Source organism: Aythya ferina, assembly GCF_964211825.1.
Source record: "Aythya ferina genome assembly, chromosome: 14".
NCBI lineage: Eukaryota > Metazoa > Chordata > Aves > Anseriformes > Anatidae > Aythya > Aythya ferina.
The window spans coordinates 4,549,156-4,569,856 of NC_140312.1; the positions used below are offsets into that span (position 1 = coordinate 4,549,156).

Below are 20,701 nucleotides of genomic sequence, written 5' to 3' on the forward strand. Positions count from 1 at the left end.
ATCTTTTTGTTGATGAAACAATATCTAAACTATCTGACCATACTCTCTCCCCCTCCCTTATTTTCTTAGAAACGGCCGAACCATAACCTTTATGTTTACCTTTATGTCTTCTGGCAAACATCTTTCAACTCGTTTTTCCTTTAATCTTTTCAAAATGAGTTCTAGCGTAGCTTCCTTGGTGGGCTTCTTCTCTTTCTGCACAACACGCATCTCATCTCCATTTTCTTCATCCTCTTGGTCAAGAGAAGAACCAAAACTTTTTGGAAGAGTGTTACTCCGTGGACGTGTTTGAGGTATGAATTCTCCATCTGAGCTCTTCTGCTTTGCATCTGAAAATAGAAAAAAATATTTAATCCAAAGGTTTAAAGAACTTAAGTCCCTCAGTTGGTTAAACTGCAAACCAAGAAACACAGAAGTTTGCATGGGCAAAGTTTCTCTTCTAAAAACAAAGCCAAAAGAATAATATGATTTTGCTTCTGCAATAAAATAAGTCAGAATCTAGAAATTAAAGATTTTTACTGTCCTGGGAAATTCTGCTGAATGACTTAGCACTTCTATTTCAGTCACACAGATAATTTGTGTTTGTACAAAACCAAAAGTATAGCATCCCTTACCTTTTATTTGCTTTCTTAATTTGGTAAGGTCAGTCATCCATTTTAAAACTTTAGGATTGGCTGCAATATCACTATAGGAGGGCTGAAAAATAATACAAACAAAGTTTTATGTAGACAAGCACATTAAAGCTTGTTCATAAACATTTCATACAAGATTTGGCAATATTTTTGGCAGCAAAGGTGACTAGTAACATGGGTGCCACTCTTAGAACTTGGTAAGATCTCAATGTCAATTTAATGAACAACACTTGTGAAAATAAGGTTGAAACAAAATATCAGAGGTTGAACCAGAGTAGTAAAGACACTTTTGTCTCCATGTCTCATCAGATATCCCTTCAGTCAGATCGAATGTCACTGCCCTTCTCTGGGCTCAGGCTTTATGGCATGTTTTCTAGCATTGCTGTTGTTCAGTTCACTTTTGTAAACAGCAGCATATAACAAGATTATTCTCATTTATGAACTCAGTTGCTCAGTGATGAAATACAAGCAGTAACTCTACTGTGCAGTCATTTGTCCTGAATAAAAGCAGAAGTGGCAACTTACCTTACTGTTTTTCTCTTTTTCAAATTGTTCTTCAAATTGCTTTATTTTTTTCTGTAATTTCTTGACAAGCTGATAAGGCGTCTTGTCTTCCCTTTTGTCATCTTTTGAGCTGAAGGATGCTCTTCGTGTTCTGTATTAAAAACATTTTAAAATGTCATTTAAAATAATTGAACCAGTGCAAACAACTGTATATTTGAGTAGCAGGTGACTAATTTCTGTATTTTTTCCTCCAGTTCACAATTCATTCTTTTCAGGTTTTCAGTCAGAGATGTTTACTTACTGAATCCAAATGCTATCATCCACTGCCTTCAAAAATGATATATTATTTTCTCCTCTCTAGTTTCAGTTATACCCCTAACAGAAACAGCTCTTTGGTGAAAAACAGCATTTGAAATTCATGTGTAATAAGCATTTTAGCCACCAAACAAGATCTGAACTGTTTTAATGACAATGTAACTGACAGCACTTTAGTTTATCTAAATTACCTAGATTATCAGTACTTCCTGAAATACCTGGCAAAGAATGTAGCCTAGTCTAGAAGCACCCACTGAAGAATTCTTGGTAATTAGACAGCTTCACTTATCTGTCTTAGATAAACTACTAGATGCTTATCTTAAAAATACTAAGAATAATCTCCATCATCTAATCTGTTTGATTTACTAGTACATTTCTGCAGTATGTGATTCGAGTTTTGAATCACGTTTTGCACTTGTTCAGCCCCTTGACATTTGCTCCTTGTGAAAACTGTTTTCATTTCAAGACTAACCATAAGAATCTTCTAGTACATGTATTATACAAGGCGCCTGAAAGATCTCTCAACACAGCTAGTAACATCTACGTAACTCGAGATATTAGATGCACTAATCTAATAATCCACTACTGTCGATCCTTATTAGTTTCGGAATGAGAACAGCTATTATAATCAGCACTTTTCTGCAGGTCAGCCTTCTGCATCATTTTAGCAGTACTCATCGACCATCTTCTGCTGCTAGCTGGGGAACACTGAAAAGTATTTTTTTGTATCAGTTTGTCAATGGAAAACTAGAGATTATAAATTTGGTCTTTCATGCTCCAATTTATTATTTTATTTATTTATTTATTTACTTACTTACTTTTATGGGGTTATTTCTTCCCTAACAAGCAAAGAGATTTTTCTCAAACCGCTTTTCACAGCAGAGGCCACAGGTTATATACAATTTTTGGAGGATCACACTCTCCAGCATCACACAAATAACTTGCAGCTTAATTACAACTCAGCTTTCACCCGCTGGGTTAAATTGGCTTTCTCCTCTAAATCCACAAGAGAGGACCTTCATTAAGAACCCTCTGTCTATACTGTACTGCTGTCCCACACCTCTCCCTCTAACAATTGATTCTTTCCTATAACCCTTCTGGATGAAGGTTTTCCACAGCCCAAGTGAAGAATCTTCTCAGATTATTGCTGCATGTTTTTGTTGCAAGGACATGTGTAACTTGGCTCTTTACTGGAAGTGGATACGTGAAAAAAGCTGAAATTATGCAACATGAAGATAAATACTCATGCTACTGAAAAAAGGAAAAACTTCCATAAAATCATAGATCAACAATCCAGTAAGGACTGGTAAAAAAATATTTATATAACTAACATCTATATCTTCAGCCCAGGAAGTGCCATTACAGTAGGCTGCCAGAAGCCCTGACTAAACGCCAGGGAAAGCTCTGTAGGCTTGTCCTATTTTTACACTCTCTCCCTCAGCACCTGCCGGTGGCCCCTTTGGGAGAGACGGTACTGCCCCAGAAGAACCTCTGCTCTGACCCGTTATGGCAGTCCCTGGCTACGCAGAACCACCAAATGGTCTTCAATTAATTCATCATACCATGAAAACCTTGAGGTTCTTAATCAGCTGAATTTTCACACTGGAAGTAACATCTCCTGTCCCAACACCCTGCAAGTTGCATTAAAATACAATACCTAACAAAAGAAAGTGCTTTGGATGAAGAATCTAGCGTTTCTGGATCATGTAAAAAACGCTGGCTTTGCCCAAAATCCAAACTACGATGTGACAATATTGGGTGACAGTCCTCTTCCAATGGATGATTTGTCATTCTTCCAGCCTGTGGGGAAAGTTGAGCTTCTCCAGATTCACTGTCTTCCTGCCAAGATTTGAAAGCGGGAAATGGATCTATAAGATAAAAAAAGGAAACAAAATGGTACTTGTCTGTTAACAGAATTACAAACTAGAGTCAAAAGGAAACAAAAATGTGTACCCAAAGCTTAGTCTTGTATGCTATAAAGGATGTGGTGTCATACACAAAGTGAATAAAAACAGTGAAATACATCAGAAAGCTACAAATTCTGTCATATAACAACTGAAAGAAATATGTACTGAAATGAAGTATGCACACTAGGATCCCTTTTTCAAAGTGTTTCTTACAAGTATGCATTTCTGAAAAATTCAACAGTGTAAAAGCATTATCAGAAATCTGAAGTTACAAGAATATATTTACTGTCTGTTGCAACATATTGATGTGGAATTTAAATTTCATACCTTACACATATGCTTTGAAAGATTGTCCTCTTGATTTTGAGCAAGATAAGCCTACAGTACTCATTCATTTAGTCTTTTTTAAGAAGTGTTGTTTGTTGGGTTGGGGGGGGCAGTTGGTTTTGTTTGTTGTTTTCTTTTTTTAATATATATTTAAATCCATCTTGACACCACTAAGAAAAAGAGATTTCTTAATTTGTGGAAGGTGATTTTTTTTCAGGCAGGGGACTCCAAAACAATTTTTTTTAACCCATCTGAAAAGTTACTTGCTAACATTCCATACAATTCTCAGCTATGGTTTTCTTGCCATCTAACAAAAAGCTGGCAGAGCCTTCTAAACACTTTAGTTTAAAACTCACCCCCTTCCCTTTCAGAACTTTGCCTATATTTTCCACAGTCCAAATAGAAATTTTGAAAACTGGGTTCGAAGTGTGCAGAACAACAATAAAACCCACAAAGTAATCTTAAAAAAAAAAAAAAAAAAAAAAAAAAAAAAAAAAAAAAAAAAAGTAACCCTTGTACCTGCTTTCCAGTGGACATTTACTAAGTATTATGGGGGGGGTTGTTTTGTTTTGGTGGTGCTGGTTGCGTGGTTTTTGTTTTGTTTTTCAAGCTAGAACCTTGCCTGTTTGCACAGTACAAGATACATGAAGGGGACCTTTGGGAGGAGGGGGGTAGGTAGGGAAGAGGGAGGTAGAGGAGGAAGGAACAAAAAAAACTTGCAAATCAGAACATTCCCAAGATAAGGGACAGCAGGTGAAGGGTTAGTTAGAAAGCAAACCATAAACTATCAAAAGGCAGATAACTGAACGTATGGCGAACCATACTTACCCTCCCCTTCTCTCTGCAGATGCATTGTTTTGAAATCAATGAGGGGGAAAGTGATAGGGCATGGCGCTAATAAAATGAAAAAGAATGGCAAAAATACTAAAGTGAACACACAGCACAGTCAGAACAAACCATACATAACATGTAAAGCAGGAAGATACAGTACCAGGGAAAAAAATCCCATATTATGGGCCAGGTGCTGAGCACCCTCGACTTCCAAGCAATTTCAATGGCACTTAAGGATGCTCAGTCCTTAGCAAATTCGAACTGCTTACTGAAAAGGTTTACAAAGAACTGACAGAGTAATCATAAAGACTTACTGAAATTTCATAAGAGTCTCGTGCATCTTCATGTTCACAAAAGATAAGTTCTAAATATAGTTTTGCTCACACTTTGTCAATAAAAGATGGTAGTAATTTCCAAAAAGCAGGACAAATGCAGAAAAATACATTCAGAAAAGTAGATTAACTGATCTGCATTTTCCCCTATTAAAGCAGCAAGTATTTAATGCTCATTTTCAACAGCTCTATTGGTTACAGGCCATTAAAATTGCCATCAAACAAGATTTAATAATCCAAATATCATGGAAGATTTGGACCAGTACAGAGTTCTTTACAAAGCCAAGTACTTAAACGGAATGCCACGAGGACTTGCAATGCCTTGGAAGGCTGAGACCCCAATAACCATTCTAAAAAGGACTAAAGAATAGCCCAAACTGAAAAACTTCACAGTGAAATACCATGTCTTGTACAATACCATGATTTCACTACTGAAAGGCATTTAATATAAATGTATATATAGGTATGTTACATCCTCTTCAAATTTCATAAAGTTGGATAAGCAAAAACAAAGCAACTTTTATGAAAATAAAGAAATAATGAAAATGGAATCCACAAACTTTCTAAGAATATGTATTAAACAGATAGAAACTGCAACAAAACAATGTGCAAGTAAACAATTAATGTAAATAAACATCAAGAACACATGGCAAGTATTTCACAACTATAAATAATCCAAATTGCAAATGCCACTTTTAGAAGGGTTAAAAATGAAGTATGGATTCATAGAGGGAATCCATTTGTAAACGTGTCACTGAAGTTGACCATTTAACAGCATTTTTAATTATTATTTGAGTTTCAGTACAAAGCTTTACGTGCAGACACACTGCAACTACATGCCGAGCTGTTAAATACATACATTTGAGGTATACTTCACTGACTTTAATATTTCTAACACAAAGTAATTTCATTCACTCTTTGTTACTACTGCGTTATTAATGTTTGATGATGACACTTACAGGCACCTCAAAGAATAGCTTCCACTACAACAGTCTGTGGGAAGTAAAAACTAATCCTTGTGTAGTTAAACTACCCTAAATCTACTGCTTTGTATTTGCAATCTTTAAAACTTGGAAATAAGTAGAGTGGGATTGTCCTGTTGGTGATGGTTCACAACATTTCAACAGACTAACACTTAGATTTATTTATACTTTTTTGGTAAGGTGTAGGTTGATGATTCAGAGTATCAATACCAGGCAGAAGAAATAGGATGTAAGGAACATGTAAAAAGACAAGTACTTTGAAAAGAAGGTATCAACTAGAGTGTTTTGCTCTTGTTAGAGTACAGAAAAGTTGTGTTTCTACACAAGTAAAAGGACAGTTTAAACAAGCATTTCCACACATTTGAGCAGCAAAGTTCAATAAAGTCACAAGTTCAGAGGCTTGCTAAACCTGAAGGCCATAAAGAATAATGTCAAAAAATACAGTTTTGCCTCAGAAATGATTCCTTATATTATTCCTTATGTTATCCCTTTTCCTAAGATCCAAAAAGAGGGAAAGGGGCACAGAAATCATCCCCATCTGCACCTAATTTTTACTTGTAAACTGGCTGTTTCAAGTTGTCCAGTGACAAGGACACCAACACTGGACATTTCTGATGTTTAAAACAAAACAAACAACACTTTTCAGACTAAATCAAATATAAATGGCTGTGTTTAGTAGCTTAGTGATTTTAAGTCAAACAGCTAGCATTAGAATTTCAATAGCTTGCATTGAAAAAAAAAAATCACAGACATGATACGACATGAATATCAGCTGCATGATATCATCAGATAAAGCATTTATAAGCACTCAGGTAAGAGACAGTCATGGGAACACTATGACACCTTTTTAATTAAAGAAACGCTCTTGTATGAAGCTTAGGCTTTTTTGCTTTCTTTAGTTGCTTTTTAACTATTTTTTTTCTTCTGTTTTTTTAAGGTCCTTTCTTAATTAAGTTGCAGAAAGTTCTGAAAAAAGATGGGACCTTATATCATGATGTGGCCAACCTTATCAAACGTATAGGAAGATTTTATTCATATCAAGATAAAGAAAAAAAGCGTTTAGTTGTCAAGCCACTTCTCCTATTTGAAAAGTGTTTTTATGTATTTTTGCTAGTTAACTATATTGTGAGCTAAAGGGTGAAAATTACCTTCCCATTTGTCACCATCAGATGCATTCTTCAGATCTAGACGTGGTATTTGGACACCCAGAGCTTCCTCAGAAACATAAACATCACCATCCACTGACACTTCTGAATCAGTATTTGCATTAAGATCACAAGTCTTGCTACTGGAATCCTGTATTTAAATAACATAGAACAATTTTATTCTTATTTAGCAACTGAAAAACAGGTAATTATTCAGGGCTATTTCACACACTTCTGGAAATTCTGGAAAAAAAAATATTTCCTTACTCAAGTAAAGATGGTCCCATATGCCACAAACAAGCTTCTCCAACCCCCCCCAGTCCTCTCCAACATTAGTCAAGTATTGGCATAATGAAACATTCTTTATATCAGATGCGTAAGTATAGGCTTGCTGTGTTGCCAAAAGTTTCTGTGAAGCTAGGTGAAGAGATCTGATAAGGCTTTTGCAAATCTTGTGGCAGGCCAACCAACATAACAAATTAGTAAAAGCTAAATTTATTTATTTTTAAAATATCTGCATTTAAAATAAGTTTATAAGATGTTGTGTATCTGTATATAAATGAAACTGTAAACTTACCAGAAGCACCTCTGAAGATACTCTATCATCGCCACCAGCCAAAATACTATTTTGCCTAAAAACAAGACAGACCTGGTTATCACTTCAAATGCATTCCATTCTTACATACAGCAGTCCAGTTTTAGCAGATATGCAATATATTTCTTTAAAGTGATCATTAAAATTCTGGGAACCAAATGTTACATTTTTTTGTTTCCTTCATTCTGGGGCAGATGGGGACAGGGCTGGCTCTGTTATTTCCAACTGAAGCATGTGCATCTGGATTAATAGACTTGAACTAAGCTAGAAATGAAAACAGCTCAAACCCTCATTCTCAAACAGGGAACAGGTACTTTGATACAATTGGATAAACTGAACTTGAACTAAAACTTAAATCAGTGCTGAACTCAAACTGCAAATGTACAATTTTCTGGCTAATCACTATTACCAGCATTAATTCCAAAATAATTAAGAGTGATACAGATTACCAAAAAAAAAAAAAATAATTAAATAACATTTTTTCTTCTATTTCTCTTGCCCAGAACATCAGGTTTTTGACAAAAAAATATATATATAAATCATAGGTTTGTACTTAAGTTTAACCACATTAAGTTCCACATCTTTTTTATTATCATCATAAAAAGGTAACTCCATCTTGTCCTCTGTTTTCAGAGAAATTTTATGTTTAGTTTCACCTCCCTTGTGCTATATACTCTGTTGTCACAAATTGCCAGTTTGGTACACATGTTCTCAAATCTGACAATATACATTCTGCCGTTTCTGTGATAAATAAGATTCATACCTTTCACTATTATTTTCTCCATCAACTTCTGCATCTTTATCACATCGCTTCAATAATACATCTGCAGCCTGTTGGCAAAAAGCATGCTTAGAAAGATTTAAGAATGGCATTCTTAGCTGAAAACATTTCCATAATCACCACAAAAAAGCCCTCAAGAACAGAAAGCACAAGTTTTTATGCATAGGTGGAAATCATACTATTTAACCATGCAATATTTTCTACATTTAAAGTGAAGCCAGTAACCAGGCGTCTTATTCACTAGACCAACAGTGACCTTCCATCTTTGGACAAACCATGATTAAGGTTTTAAAGTTATTGGTGCTGTTTTGTTTTTAAGAAACCAACACTTCCAATACAAGTCGTCATAGCATGAGTCTGGGGGTAACTAGAGTGATGGTAGTCCTGCTCCCAAAGATAACTGAGTTAGATGCAGACTTGGGTTCAGCATTTATGAAACGAAACAAGTCTGACAGACTTTCTAAAAGGAACTACTAATCCTCGTTACTAAATAAAGCAGCAACAGAACTGGAAGGGTATGGAGAAATGCTGGCATTTCCACGACACCATCTCACAAAACAAGTTCAGATGAATTTACATAATCATTCTGTACACTAAAAGTTGGCACAGGAACACTGCTTTAAGTAGTCTTTTGGCTTAGATAAAGCCAAAGCCCAGCAACTGCTTTCCTTGAGAAGTGTCTTATTTGGGAGAATGTAAGTAATTTGAATTATAAAACATAACCTTCTTGAATATCAGATTACATTTGATTTCAGATTTTAAGGTCTCCCAAACGGTCTTTAAAGTGTCTGAACAGAATATAAAGAGAGTCACTCTGAGTTTAAGTATACATAACATTTGACAACTTTACAGGGCTATGTAACATTTGCCCTTATCAGGCATAACTCCACTCTTCTCTTCACATCTTCACGTTATTTCTGCCCTCATGCCAAATTCCAACTCAGGGAAACAATTTCTAATTACAGGGCATTTCATACTCCAGCAGATAATTTCCACCCTAGAGAGGCACATTTACTGCAGTTGCAGAAGCAGCTGCTTCTGTTTTCATTTCAGACCCAAAGTAAAGCCTGTGTGTACAGAAGTTCACCTTTTGTTTCCTACAATCCTATTCGCCCATCAGCAAAAAGCACATTTATACATAGCCATTTAAGAATCACATTCTCCCTTCATATTTTTAGCATGGTAAGGTATTTCTAACTCATAAGTGAACATACTTCTGAAATATAATTCTCATAAGAAGTATAATTCTCATTTCTCGGCTGTTCTTTTACTGGAACTGCATAAAATGCAACAAAGAATGACCAATTTAAAATTTTTGTCAACTCCATCTACATTTTTATTTTTTGAGTTTTGATTTCTGGAGCTCAGCATATATTTTAAATAGGGAGTAATGGGGAAGTAAAGAGTTAGGAGTTAGCACGATAAACCCATTCTTGAAGGTTTCCCTTGTCAAACGACCAAAAGCCTAAAACATACTACAAATAAAAGATGACTGATAACCAACAGCCAGTCAAAAAATGCAGATGGTAGAAATATGCCACTCTACCCTGTACTTTCAGCACAGTTCTTGCAAAAAAATAATCTGGGCAATCAATACATCCTGTAAAATTTAAATTTATAGGATATAAATCTATAGAACTTCTTATGACAGAAGTTTTTCAAGTAAGTGAGGAAGTATAGAATTGACTTCTTCATTAGAATTGCTTATTTAACAGCTGCGTATGTACCATTTGATAGAAGTGGCAGTAACTGTATTCTCTCATAGTTTTTTTTGTTTGTTTTTAAATGATGTATTTTACAGCATTGCCTGCTCACATAAAAGTACCCTGAATGAGAGACTGATGTCTGACTGTAATTTCTTTCATTTTCTTTTGCTTAACACCACACGTTTAAAACTCCTAGCATGTGTACCAGCATGGAGGGGCACAAGCTAACAGCACAGCAGAAGTCAAATACCTAAAGGTAGGTTTACAGGTAGGTTTAAGGAGAAGTACCAAAACCTCTTTCAAGTAGACAGGAGATGAAGGTGTGTTGAGAAGAACAGGACAACTATCCCTACATCAGAAAACTGTGGAAACCGTGAGAAAAGGCTGAGAAACAAGCTTCTTATGGAAGTTTTTTTCTTTTCAATAGGCCAGTTATAAAACCATTCTCTCTCTATAAAATTCTCATACTAATGTTTTTGCACTGTTTAATGCAGCAAAAGGCGCAACTGTGGGCTACACTACAGTCATAGCTCTGGATCCTTTTCTCCTCACAAAGCCTTTATTAACACTGATGCTATTCTAACTAGTGTATCAGGAAGCATAGCACTGACTTACCTTTACCTGAGCAGAAGGAAGGGCCAGCACCTGTGAAAGAGAGAAAACCCCTTAGTCAGGGTCCATACAAGCTGCACAAACGTACGTAAAAATTTCTCTGCATGTCTACAAAGTGTGTCCAGCAGAAAAGGCAATTAACTGCACAAAGCAACAGGATCACATAAAGCTACATCAGAGCTATTAGGAAGTCTCGGATCACTAAAGTACTTTGCTCAAGTTGCTGCAATTTACAGTTTGCATATACAGGAAGCTCCTCCTCTCACCTGAACACTTTCTTCTTCCTCTGTTACAGTATCCTGTTTCATAGCTTCGCTGTCTAAATCTGTGCTAACCAATACTTCAGAGCAGCCTCCTGTGTTCTCACTGCTACCAGAGTCATTATCTTCAATAACATCATTCCTAAAGAGAGAAACAGAAAGACTTAGCAGCCTGTTCTTCAACCTTTATCAGAAAAAAAAAAAAAAATCCTTTAACAGTATCAAATGTTAGGTTGTTTTCTCCTCTTGATAAAATTATTCTGACTAAAGATACTGGCAATACATAGAATTTCAATCACCTGTTGTAGCTGTTGTAGTCAAATTTGATTATGTAGTTTATATACACTTCTGAGGTTTTCTGTAACTGTATGATAGATATATACAAAGTTGTTTCCCTGATTCTCCTATTAAGGGTCATGCATAGATCCCTCACTATGCTGACATAAGGAATGCAATGACGTACTGAAAATACCACAACTAAATGAAGTTGCTTTGCTGTGGCTTCACTCCTCTCAAGCTCATTTAAAGCTAGTATCAGGATGTTCCCCTCACTGAGAAACCCTGTTATTTCTAACATTTTATCTTCCTAGTACTCAAGTTAAGGCCTGTAACAGTATTCCCAAATTAGAACTACTTACACCGTAAGTATGTCTCTCCACATACTCTTTATATGCCAGCATGCCAGTTACCACATGATATTGTAATTCATCACAAGCCTTTGACTTCTTTTCCTTCCTTCTCCTCTCGCAAAGAGCTCCAAACTACTTTTAAAAATGCTTCTATCAGGTGTCTAGATAGTAAACATGATACTTTGGAACTTTAATTTTTTTTTTCTTTTCTTTTTTTTCTTTTTTTTTTTTTTTAATTTCTGCAGTCATTTTGTTATTCCTAGGAAATTTACACATGATCACTGTGTTTTTTAGTTGTCTGTTTAACTGTATATTTGCCTTGTGCATAGTGTGTGTTGGCTGCACTGCTTTAAAGAACCCAGATGACCTCTTTCAAGAACACTATCATGTATCATCTATTACAGTTAATCCGCAATGGAACGATGATCAGAAGCATTTGAACTAGTCACCATGCCAAAAGAGTATATTGGTTTCAAACCTGCAGCGATGTACTTTTAGCTTTTGCTTATGTGAGGCCAGCCAGACTTAAAAGCGCTTATGCTGTAACTGAAGAAATTCAGCTACAAGAGATCTTTCAGTGTTTACCCACTTACTTATAATTCACTTCAAAGAAATTAGATCTGTAACACTGAAACTCAAGTTATAATTGGACATTTATCAGCACTGATTATTATTTTTACAATCATTTGCTAACTTTAGCCCAAACCCTTGTCACAGATAAGACTCCTAACAAACAGTTGAGACAGAACATTTAGAAAACGTCATTTCAGTCTCTCAATACTACACAATGTTTCAGGCTCTGAGCCACAAAGGATCTTACATACCGAAGTCCTTTGGAGTTTGGGAATTATTCATCATTATTTATTTATACTCAATAAACACCAGAAGGTACCAGCTTCTCAGTGCTGCCGTGGCAATTGCTACACCCATAACCTAGTACAATTTATAATAAAAGCTAATCAAATAAGACTGAAGTCCTACACAAACAGACCTACAGGGTTCGTTCTACCTGCTGTTAACTGTTTTGTTGACACTGCTGGCCCAAGTAATACAATAGCTATGTTGATGTGGAACAATATGGTAAGGAAACTGAAATAGCACCAACCATAGCTTCTTTACATGGTAAAACTGAGTCACGAGTAATATAAGTGAGATAAAGTGATAATTAAGCTCTTCTGCTACTCACACAGAAATCAGCAGCGAAGCAGATATGGTTCACTTCCAAGATTCATAGCTATATTTTAAGACCAACAAAGTATTTGCTTCAAGAGCTGCTCATTACTTACAATTGATATAAGCTGATTTGACTTAAAATGCAAGAATTTTTTAAGTTAAGAGCAAAAGTCATAACTTTTGCTTTGGGTTGAGGTCGACTGGGGTAGTTTGGTTTGGAAAAGCTAAAATATATAACCCCACACAATTTAGGACAGATTCAAAAAACTCTTACTGGTTGTTAGATCCTTCCTCATCCCCGCTGGGATTTTTTGCTTCATTGTTACAGCCCAGTCTTTGTTGCTGTATATGTTTAAGATCGTTATCTAAGCTGCTCTGCAGGTCAAAAAGGTGCTGTTCCACAGCTGCTCTAATAGTTCGTTCTAAAATGCTAGAAGGAAAAAAAAGAAACCAAAAAAAATAATATTAAGAACCCTCTGTTGCATTGATCAGCTACGCAGAAAGGTAAAAATACCAAGTCATACACACAACAGATGATGCCAAGTGCTTCAAGGAAAAAAAAAAAAAAAAAAGCAGACTATCTATTCCAAAAAGACAATGGGAAGTACTGAAATTCATAGAATGGCTCGGGTTGGAAGAGACCTTAAAGATCATCTAGTTCCAACCCCTACTGTATTAAATAAGACTTGCACAGAAAGTATTATGAAGTCTGTTAAGAGTATTTTAAGAGTAACGAACACATTACAATGACTATGGTAAGCAAACTAAAAACTACACACCAGCATATCCAAAACCTTCTAAAGCTTAATACTGTAAGTATGTGACAGTAAAATCCTGTGTCTATGGCAGGTTGGAGTCAATCCCAGAGCAGGCACCATTGTAGTACCTCCTGAACAGGGCTGTAATTGTGAAAAGCAAAATCCAAGAAGCAGCGGAGACAATGAACAAGTAATGGATGAGGGACACAGAACACACCCAGACGTATGTCAAATGAACATCAGTCTTTAAAAAATAAATAAATAAATAAATAAAGTAGGCTGTTGAGTGCTTCTTAAGCATCTCATTCAAAAAAAAAAAAAAGTTAGGCCTGTAAAATTGTTTTATTTTTTTCTCCACATTTGTATATGCAATTCCTCTGAACTGCACTATTAACATCTAGAAGTGGTACTAAAATTACATTGTGAAACCTGTTATAATTTTAGAGTCAAACACCTATGAAGTATCTAAGCACAAAAACAGATGCATTTTCAAATCTCACTTCTACCATACTGTGCTCTCACACTTCTGCAGTCAACAACACTGACACACATTAGGTTTTTTTCTGCATTAAGTTCCATAAGTGAAATATTTCACACTAGAATGTCTCGTAACTAATCATCAAACCTACTGCATTTCTTTTTCTTGAAAGACAACATATCAATGTCTAATAGCAATTCACAAATTTTACATTGTCATCATACTTACTCTGCAGAGGCTGGCAAGATACTTATGGGAGAGATATGAGCACTGCAATAAAAAAGAAACAAGTTAGTGTAATGCAAAAAAATCACCACAATAAATAAAAATCTTGAAGACTACAGAAATCAACTTAGAAAATACTAAAACATCTAGTGAAGCCAATAAAAATAAATATGTAGGAAAACAAACACTAATTTGCAGCCCCCTTAAGATTTCTCCACCTAAATAAAAAAGAATGCCATCATAAGACAAAGTTGTGGAAGTAGCATCTCAGGTTTCTGTCTCTCAAGAGCCAATACTCAGGATATTATGAAGCTGTAAGCTCTCGGAGGTATGGTCTTTCCCATGGGAAATACTAATCGCTTAGTCTCAAAAGACTTCCTGACACCTTGCTTAAGAATGCAGATTTTAACCTTGCTGCCTAAAGCAAGTTCCAAATTACTTTGCTTTCCTCCACTGTTGCAAATTCACTGAGATTTTCCCGTGCCTGTCAGATTGCTGCGTAATTTTATTCTGCAATGTTTAAAAAGGTCGGCAGCATTCTCCAAGGACAATTACATTTCAAGTCCAAGGCAGGTATTCTCGAGAGGTTTTGAGACATGGTATAGCCACTTGTAAAGCACTTAGGAATCTCCCAGCACAAGACACTTCAGTCTAGAATATTAAACCCTTGAGGAAGGAAATAAAAAAAAGGAACTAGCAAGTTAACTCAAGCACATGTTCTCCCTCTCCAATTTTCCATTAACATGATCAAAATTCTCTTATTGTAAACATAATACTTAAGTTTTAGCCAAAGTGATGATAAATATGCTAATGTCAAAATAACATGAAAAACGCACAGGAACTGACAGTGAGTTGCAACTGAAATGTCTCATTCAGGAACACACAAATAGAAACTTCATTTCCACTTGGGATGTAAACAAATGCTTTTCCTTCCTATATCTATACCTAAGCTCAAAAAGCTGAAAAACAATATTTTAATCTACTCTTTAGCATGCAGCAATACTGTCGGCAGCCAAAGTAGTTTTTAAAAATGATTTTCATGAATACATTAAGTAAACCCAGAAATATAAAGGAGCAGAGGGATACTGCAGCCTCACTAGAGAAGTGAACAGGTACTTCTGCAAGATGGTTCTGGCTGATAACAGCCCTGCTTGTGCTCAAAAAATCATTTAAAAGTCTCTCTGGTTACCTAAGAATAATATTAATACAGCAAGGAGTATCTTGTTTAGATCTTATCAAGTGTATTAGTAGTTTTATATTCACCACTAAAAGTAACATAATTAGATCACCTGAAGCAGACTTGCTGTTTCTTCTTCCTTCAAATAGATGCAACAAGCCATAACGGACTTTCCTTATCAGGTAGTGTTTAATTGAAAGTAGTTAAAATATTGGAACATAACGATACCCTTTTTTTTTCTTAGGCATCTTGTAGCTAATAGCGATGTGCAATGTATTTTAACACCATCACAACCAAGCCAGTGCTCACAGAATTTTTAAGTGACACAATTCTGAATCCAGCCCATTTTAAGATTCTGGCGTTTGTTTTTCAGGGCAAGGGGGAGACAATACAGAGCTATTCCAAACACTGTGACAATAAAGTCACCTCTAAAGTCCCGTTCCACAACAGACACTGCCACGTAGCTTTGGAAAAACTGAATACCTGTTGTAAAGGCTAGATCTTGTAACCACTAATTTCAAAGGTGCTGCATCACCTGAGTGAGTCTGAATGTAACAGCATTTCTGCCTTCTTTCAAACCCAGAAATAGGGGTAAATATCCTGAGTTGTGTACCTCAGCTTTTGTCACTGATGTATCTGTGATTAGAAGTTCTGCACAGCCCTACTACTTGTGAAAAGTGCTAAAGTCTTCTGATAAACAACTTTTGCTTTGACACTACTTGAAATAGAAAAACAAAGAGACAAAGCTGTCAATAAGATCAGCCCCATGAACAAGATTAGACAGAAGCATGAGCAAGAATCTCAGAGAAAAAATAATGAGATTTCAAAACATGAAAAATGTAATTTTAAGTATCTGGTCTTGATGTTTTTAATGAGTTCTACAAGAGCCGCATTGTAAAAATGCTTGGTTACTTTCAGAAAGTTGTAATTTGTAATTGTATACATTAAAACCAGTTTACTATTCAAACAGGAATTCCTAGGACAAATTGGGGGAAAAAGAGAGAGGCGATCAGAGCACAGAGCACTGCAACACCAGATGTAAAAGAGAGCAAAAAAAAAATATCAGTCAAGGACACAAGTACAAACACTATTTATAGGAAACTGATGGCCTGGAATCCTTTTATTCTATCACTTGAGACAATGAGGAACTGTGTCAAGAGTGGGGAGAATCAAGCTCATCTCAAAAGAATCCAAAAGATTCCAGATAGGATTCACAACAAAAATTTTCCATCTTACTGCATAACCTTCAGCCCCCCAGCGGAGGACTGTTCATCAATGCTTTTAGTAAACACCTTCAGATGCATTAGAAGTACTCAGCAAAAGATGTGTACAAGTCAGCAGTATTCCAAAGCCCGAACAATCCTCTTACTACGCAAAGAATATCTTACGTCTTCCACTAATCACTTTAGCAATTAAGCACTTTTTGAAAGAAACGTGTCAATCGCTCCTAGGTGAAAACATTACAACTTCTGAACCGACACACCACAGTTCCAGAATACTTATTTAAAAGCTGTAATTTATACTGCTACACAGTCTTAATGCAGCATGACACAGCAAGACACACGAAGGTAAACATCTTTGTTTCATAATGCTAACCCACTCCCGAGAATCCCTTTTGCACCTTCTCCCTACCCATAAAAAGTCCCGGTAAATATCCTGAGATAGAAAACGACATTAACTAGATAAAACATTTCAAAGTTTTTCTTGCTAATTTACTGGCTGTATACTAATCCGTATTTCTCATTAAAAAGAAAAGCAATTGTGACAATATTTCATTTCATGATATCCCCAAAATACATTAATCTCATGTCATTTTTAAGTTAAAAAGTCTTATTTTCTATCAAAGCAACATTTTTCTTTCGTATATTTACCTGTGCAGCAGAACTTTACAAGCCATTCTGATTATTTTTGCTATCCCAAATGAGCACTTCATGTAAAAATGCTTCATTTGAGAAACAGCAAAGTGGGATGGTGGCTGCTGGTTATGCATGCTGCTTGCTCGGCTCCGGTGGCTGCGTGTCAGACAGCACTTCTGGAGTGCTGCACTAAACCCTGCAGTCTAAATAGAAATAGACTGCAACATGAGGTCACTCCTGACAATAAGCTGCCCAATCAACACTTGAAAGCTTTTCGAACATGTTGTTTGCAGATTTTCCAGGATGGAAACAGGGACAAGCATTTGGATGTTAAAGAGAGAGCTAAACAAAAGCAATAATATATTTTCTGGTAATTCAGGCACTTGTTATAGTTGGTTAGCTTTGCTATAGGGAAGTCGTGTTACTTTGAAACTGTTATCTCGTCTCTCTCACTGCCCAAGCTAATTAAGACAAAAAATGGATAATATACCCCACAAGGAGCAAGGAGCTCACTCTTGTCATTGAGTTTATTACAGGGGGATAAAAGCAAACTGCTCACCGAGCTTACTTCCGTATCTCACCTTGTATTGCATACAATTCTGAAATGCCCAAAGAACACATCAGGGAGTTTTACTTTAGGCTTGTGGCTGACAATATTTGAGATGAATGTGAAAAGTAAAGCAAATACTATTTGACAAAGAGCTGTGAGGGGGGAAAAAAAATCAGAATACTGACAGATAAGGACTCTAAAGCGATTACTACGACAGCACATCTTAAAGTCAGCTGCAATGCTGAGTCAGTAATTCTTTTCTACAGAGTCAGGAGAGCAAAACTGACAGAGCCATGCTGAAAAGGCTCCTGATAAGAGAGAACGCGGTTCCCTCACATACACAACGTCAGCTCGTGCAAGAAATGCTCCCTGGCGGCGTAACAGACTGAAAGATCACTCAACAGGTTTATTTTAAATATCCTTCACAAACAGTCACTAAATCAAACTGCATTAATGATCGTCCGTATTCTCACCTCACCTCTCACACTCAAAGTCAAAATAGCCCCACGCAGTGCAGGAAGGTCACACAGTTTAGCAAGAACGAGGAGAGAAAAAAAGGTAGTGAGCAAAATTTTAAGTTATAGTTCAGGTAGCTAAATGGAAGGTCATATGTCCTATCAGATGAATCAAAGTCATCCATCAGTAACATGATGGACACAACCTCAGTCTTTTCTTTCTTTCCATAAAGAGACCAAAGATATACAGATCCTTGGTTCTCAAAGCCTGGTAACAGCAAGAGAACTGGTTCAACATGACTCTTACAATTCCTCAAGACTTCCTTCTCTTTCCTTTACAAACTGCTTCAGGCCCTAGGCGAAGACAAGCATCCTAATAAATCCACATTAACATTAGTTTATTTTTAAAATCAAGGAAATAAAATGCGAAAAAAGCCATTAAAGGAATATAATGAAAAGTTTTACATTTCCAAAAGTATTTACACTATTTACAGTAGTTAGAAGTTTAATAAAGCATACTTCATTCAGCCTGTAATTATTGTTATTTGTAATGTTTAGTGCAATTATTCTAGTTTTACAGTCAAAATAGTCTTTCTTCTTCTATAGTATTCTTCCTTATCCGTCCCCACAAATTATGCAAAATGCCAACCATAATTAATGCCTATTAATTTTTACTTAACCCTAAACATCATGTAAAATTATTTTCTCTTCAGGCTACCGAATTTAAACTTTTATACGTGTTGAGTTTGTCACTACTGCTGCATTTGCACATTCCACAAAGGAACTATAAACAGTAGAATTGCTTAAAAACTTCAACTGGAACAATGAACTTCTGCTGAATTCCAATTTAAGGAAGGTTTTTTGTTTGTCTGAATTCAAGTCAAGCTAAAATTAAGCAGCTGCCTTACTGCCAAGGATATAATTAAAGTATGATTTTAGTTATAAAACAGAAGGATGTTTTTTTCATTATTTTACATTTTACAAATTCCTGCAACGAAGCAGAAGTGTGAAGCAAAGCAACTAAACAGATTTCAACCTGAAATCCAAGCCATCTTAAGACCCAGTCTTAGGCACTACACCTACTCCTGAATCTCCCTGCATTTGGCTGCTTTTAGTTGCACTTCTTTTACAGATTCCTCCTCACCCTTCCCTACAAGTTGCTACACGCCCATACTGAAATACGTGCTGCGTAAGGGAAAAAGTAAAATTCCATTCATAAAATGTCAACTCTAAGTACAAGTAAAGCAGACCAAAAAAGCCTGTGTACTACAAGCAAATAAAATATGAACCTGTGTATTACAAGCAAGTACAAATAAGCTCTCAGACAAGTACAATTTTAAGTTTATGCATCACCTTTAATGAGGATACCTTAATTAAAAGCTCACTCCCACTCTAATACTCCTGCCTGTATTAGACTTTGCAGCTCCCAAACTTGCTCACAGCTCTTTACCAGCACAGCCTATCCAAACACAGCCCTTTCCAGAGTCGGGCTCTTCAGCAGGTAGTACAGGTCTCCCAGCTTCAGCAGTAGTTACACCCATTTAGATAATGTGAGACCTTGCCTTTCTATGCGTTCTTCTAAAAACCAGTTAAATTAAACCTCAGCTTGTGCATAAGCGTTAGTCATATCACTCATATTGATATAACAAAGAAACATCAACCCGGAGTTAAATTTAGCTAGCAGGGTTTAAATGAACTCAAAAAGAATGCTCAGGTGTTTTACAAATGTATGAAATAGTCAACTTTTACATGTATAACGCTGTATTTGAACAGGGCATCCAGAGTCTTCTTTTCAATTCAAATTAAGAAAATTTTCTGGATCCTCAAATCAAATTTTGTGCAGTTGCATGCAACCCCTTCTATGAAATCTCATTTAACCTCTCAAAACGCCACCTTTAATTTCCTCAAAATTTCCTCTGCATTACTCCTACTGATAGGGCCATTCCAGAACCTTATTCCCCTAAATTCCAAGCTAAAATCGTTAACAGTCACTATTAGCTCTTCACAAACACAGTCCTAGTGGTCATATCTTGATCCCCTTCGACCCTGGTGATTCTTCTTTCTAGAATATTTTCAGAAAGTAATCACACCTACAGAGACTTCATTATAATTGTTTATGAAATAGATTCTGCGTACTACAGTAAAATAAGAAAGCACTTTCATTTAACACTTGACAAAACTGAGCATTAAAAAGAAAAAAAACTGAACTGGATAAACAAAACTTCATGGGTTTAGGAATGAATTAGGGTCGTGTAAGGACACTTATGCCCACTAGCATGTGACAAGAAATAACCCTCATATTTCTTGTTGGAAGGGAATAGAAAGAAAGGGAGTGGTGGAAAGATGGCACAGAAGGGTTTGTATCTACAGAATCTTTTTTATTGTTTTTATTGTATTTATTATATTTATTGTTTAAATACCACTTCACAATTTCACTAAATATGGCCATTTTTCCCCCTTTCTCCAAGTA

At 36.0% G+C, this 20,701-nt stretch overlaps 1 protein-coding gene across 7 annotated transcripts in view; it reads right to left on the minus strand.

Moving 5' to 3' along the window:
- The window catches only part of FAM13B (family with sequence similarity 13 member B), a 59,552-nt gene that overhangs the window by 8,193 nt on the left and 30,658 nt on the right, over positions 1-20,701 (minus strand). For 5 of the 7 annotated variants that reach the window (XM_084535226.1, XM_084535229.1, XM_084535223.1 and 2 more), the window contains exons 8-19: positions 14,197-14,238; positions 13,007-13,162; positions 10,937-11,072; positions 10,674-10,703; positions 8,335-8,402; positions 7,554-7,608; positions 6,980-7,127; positions 4,514-4,579; positions 3,109-3,319; positions 1,158-1,287; positions 615-696; positions 100-329 (exon numbers count right to left, since the gene is read on the minus strand). In XM_084535226.1, coding sequence (XP_084391352.1) covers positions 100-329; positions 615-696; positions 1,158-1,287; positions 3,109-3,319; positions 4,514-4,579; positions 6,980-7,127; positions 7,554-7,608; positions 8,335-8,402; positions 10,674-10,703; positions 10,937-11,072; positions 13,007-13,162; positions 14,197-14,238 — 1,354 coding nt within the window. The remainder of the gene's footprint in view (positions 1-99; positions 330-614; positions 697-1,157; positions 1,288-3,108; positions 3,320-4,513; positions 4,580-6,979; positions 7,128-7,553; positions 7,609-8,334; positions 8,403-10,673; positions 10,704-10,936; positions 11,073-13,006; positions 13,163-14,196; positions 14,239-20,701) is intronic. The other 2 variants (XM_084535227.1, XM_084535228.1) reach the window with 2 other exon arrangements.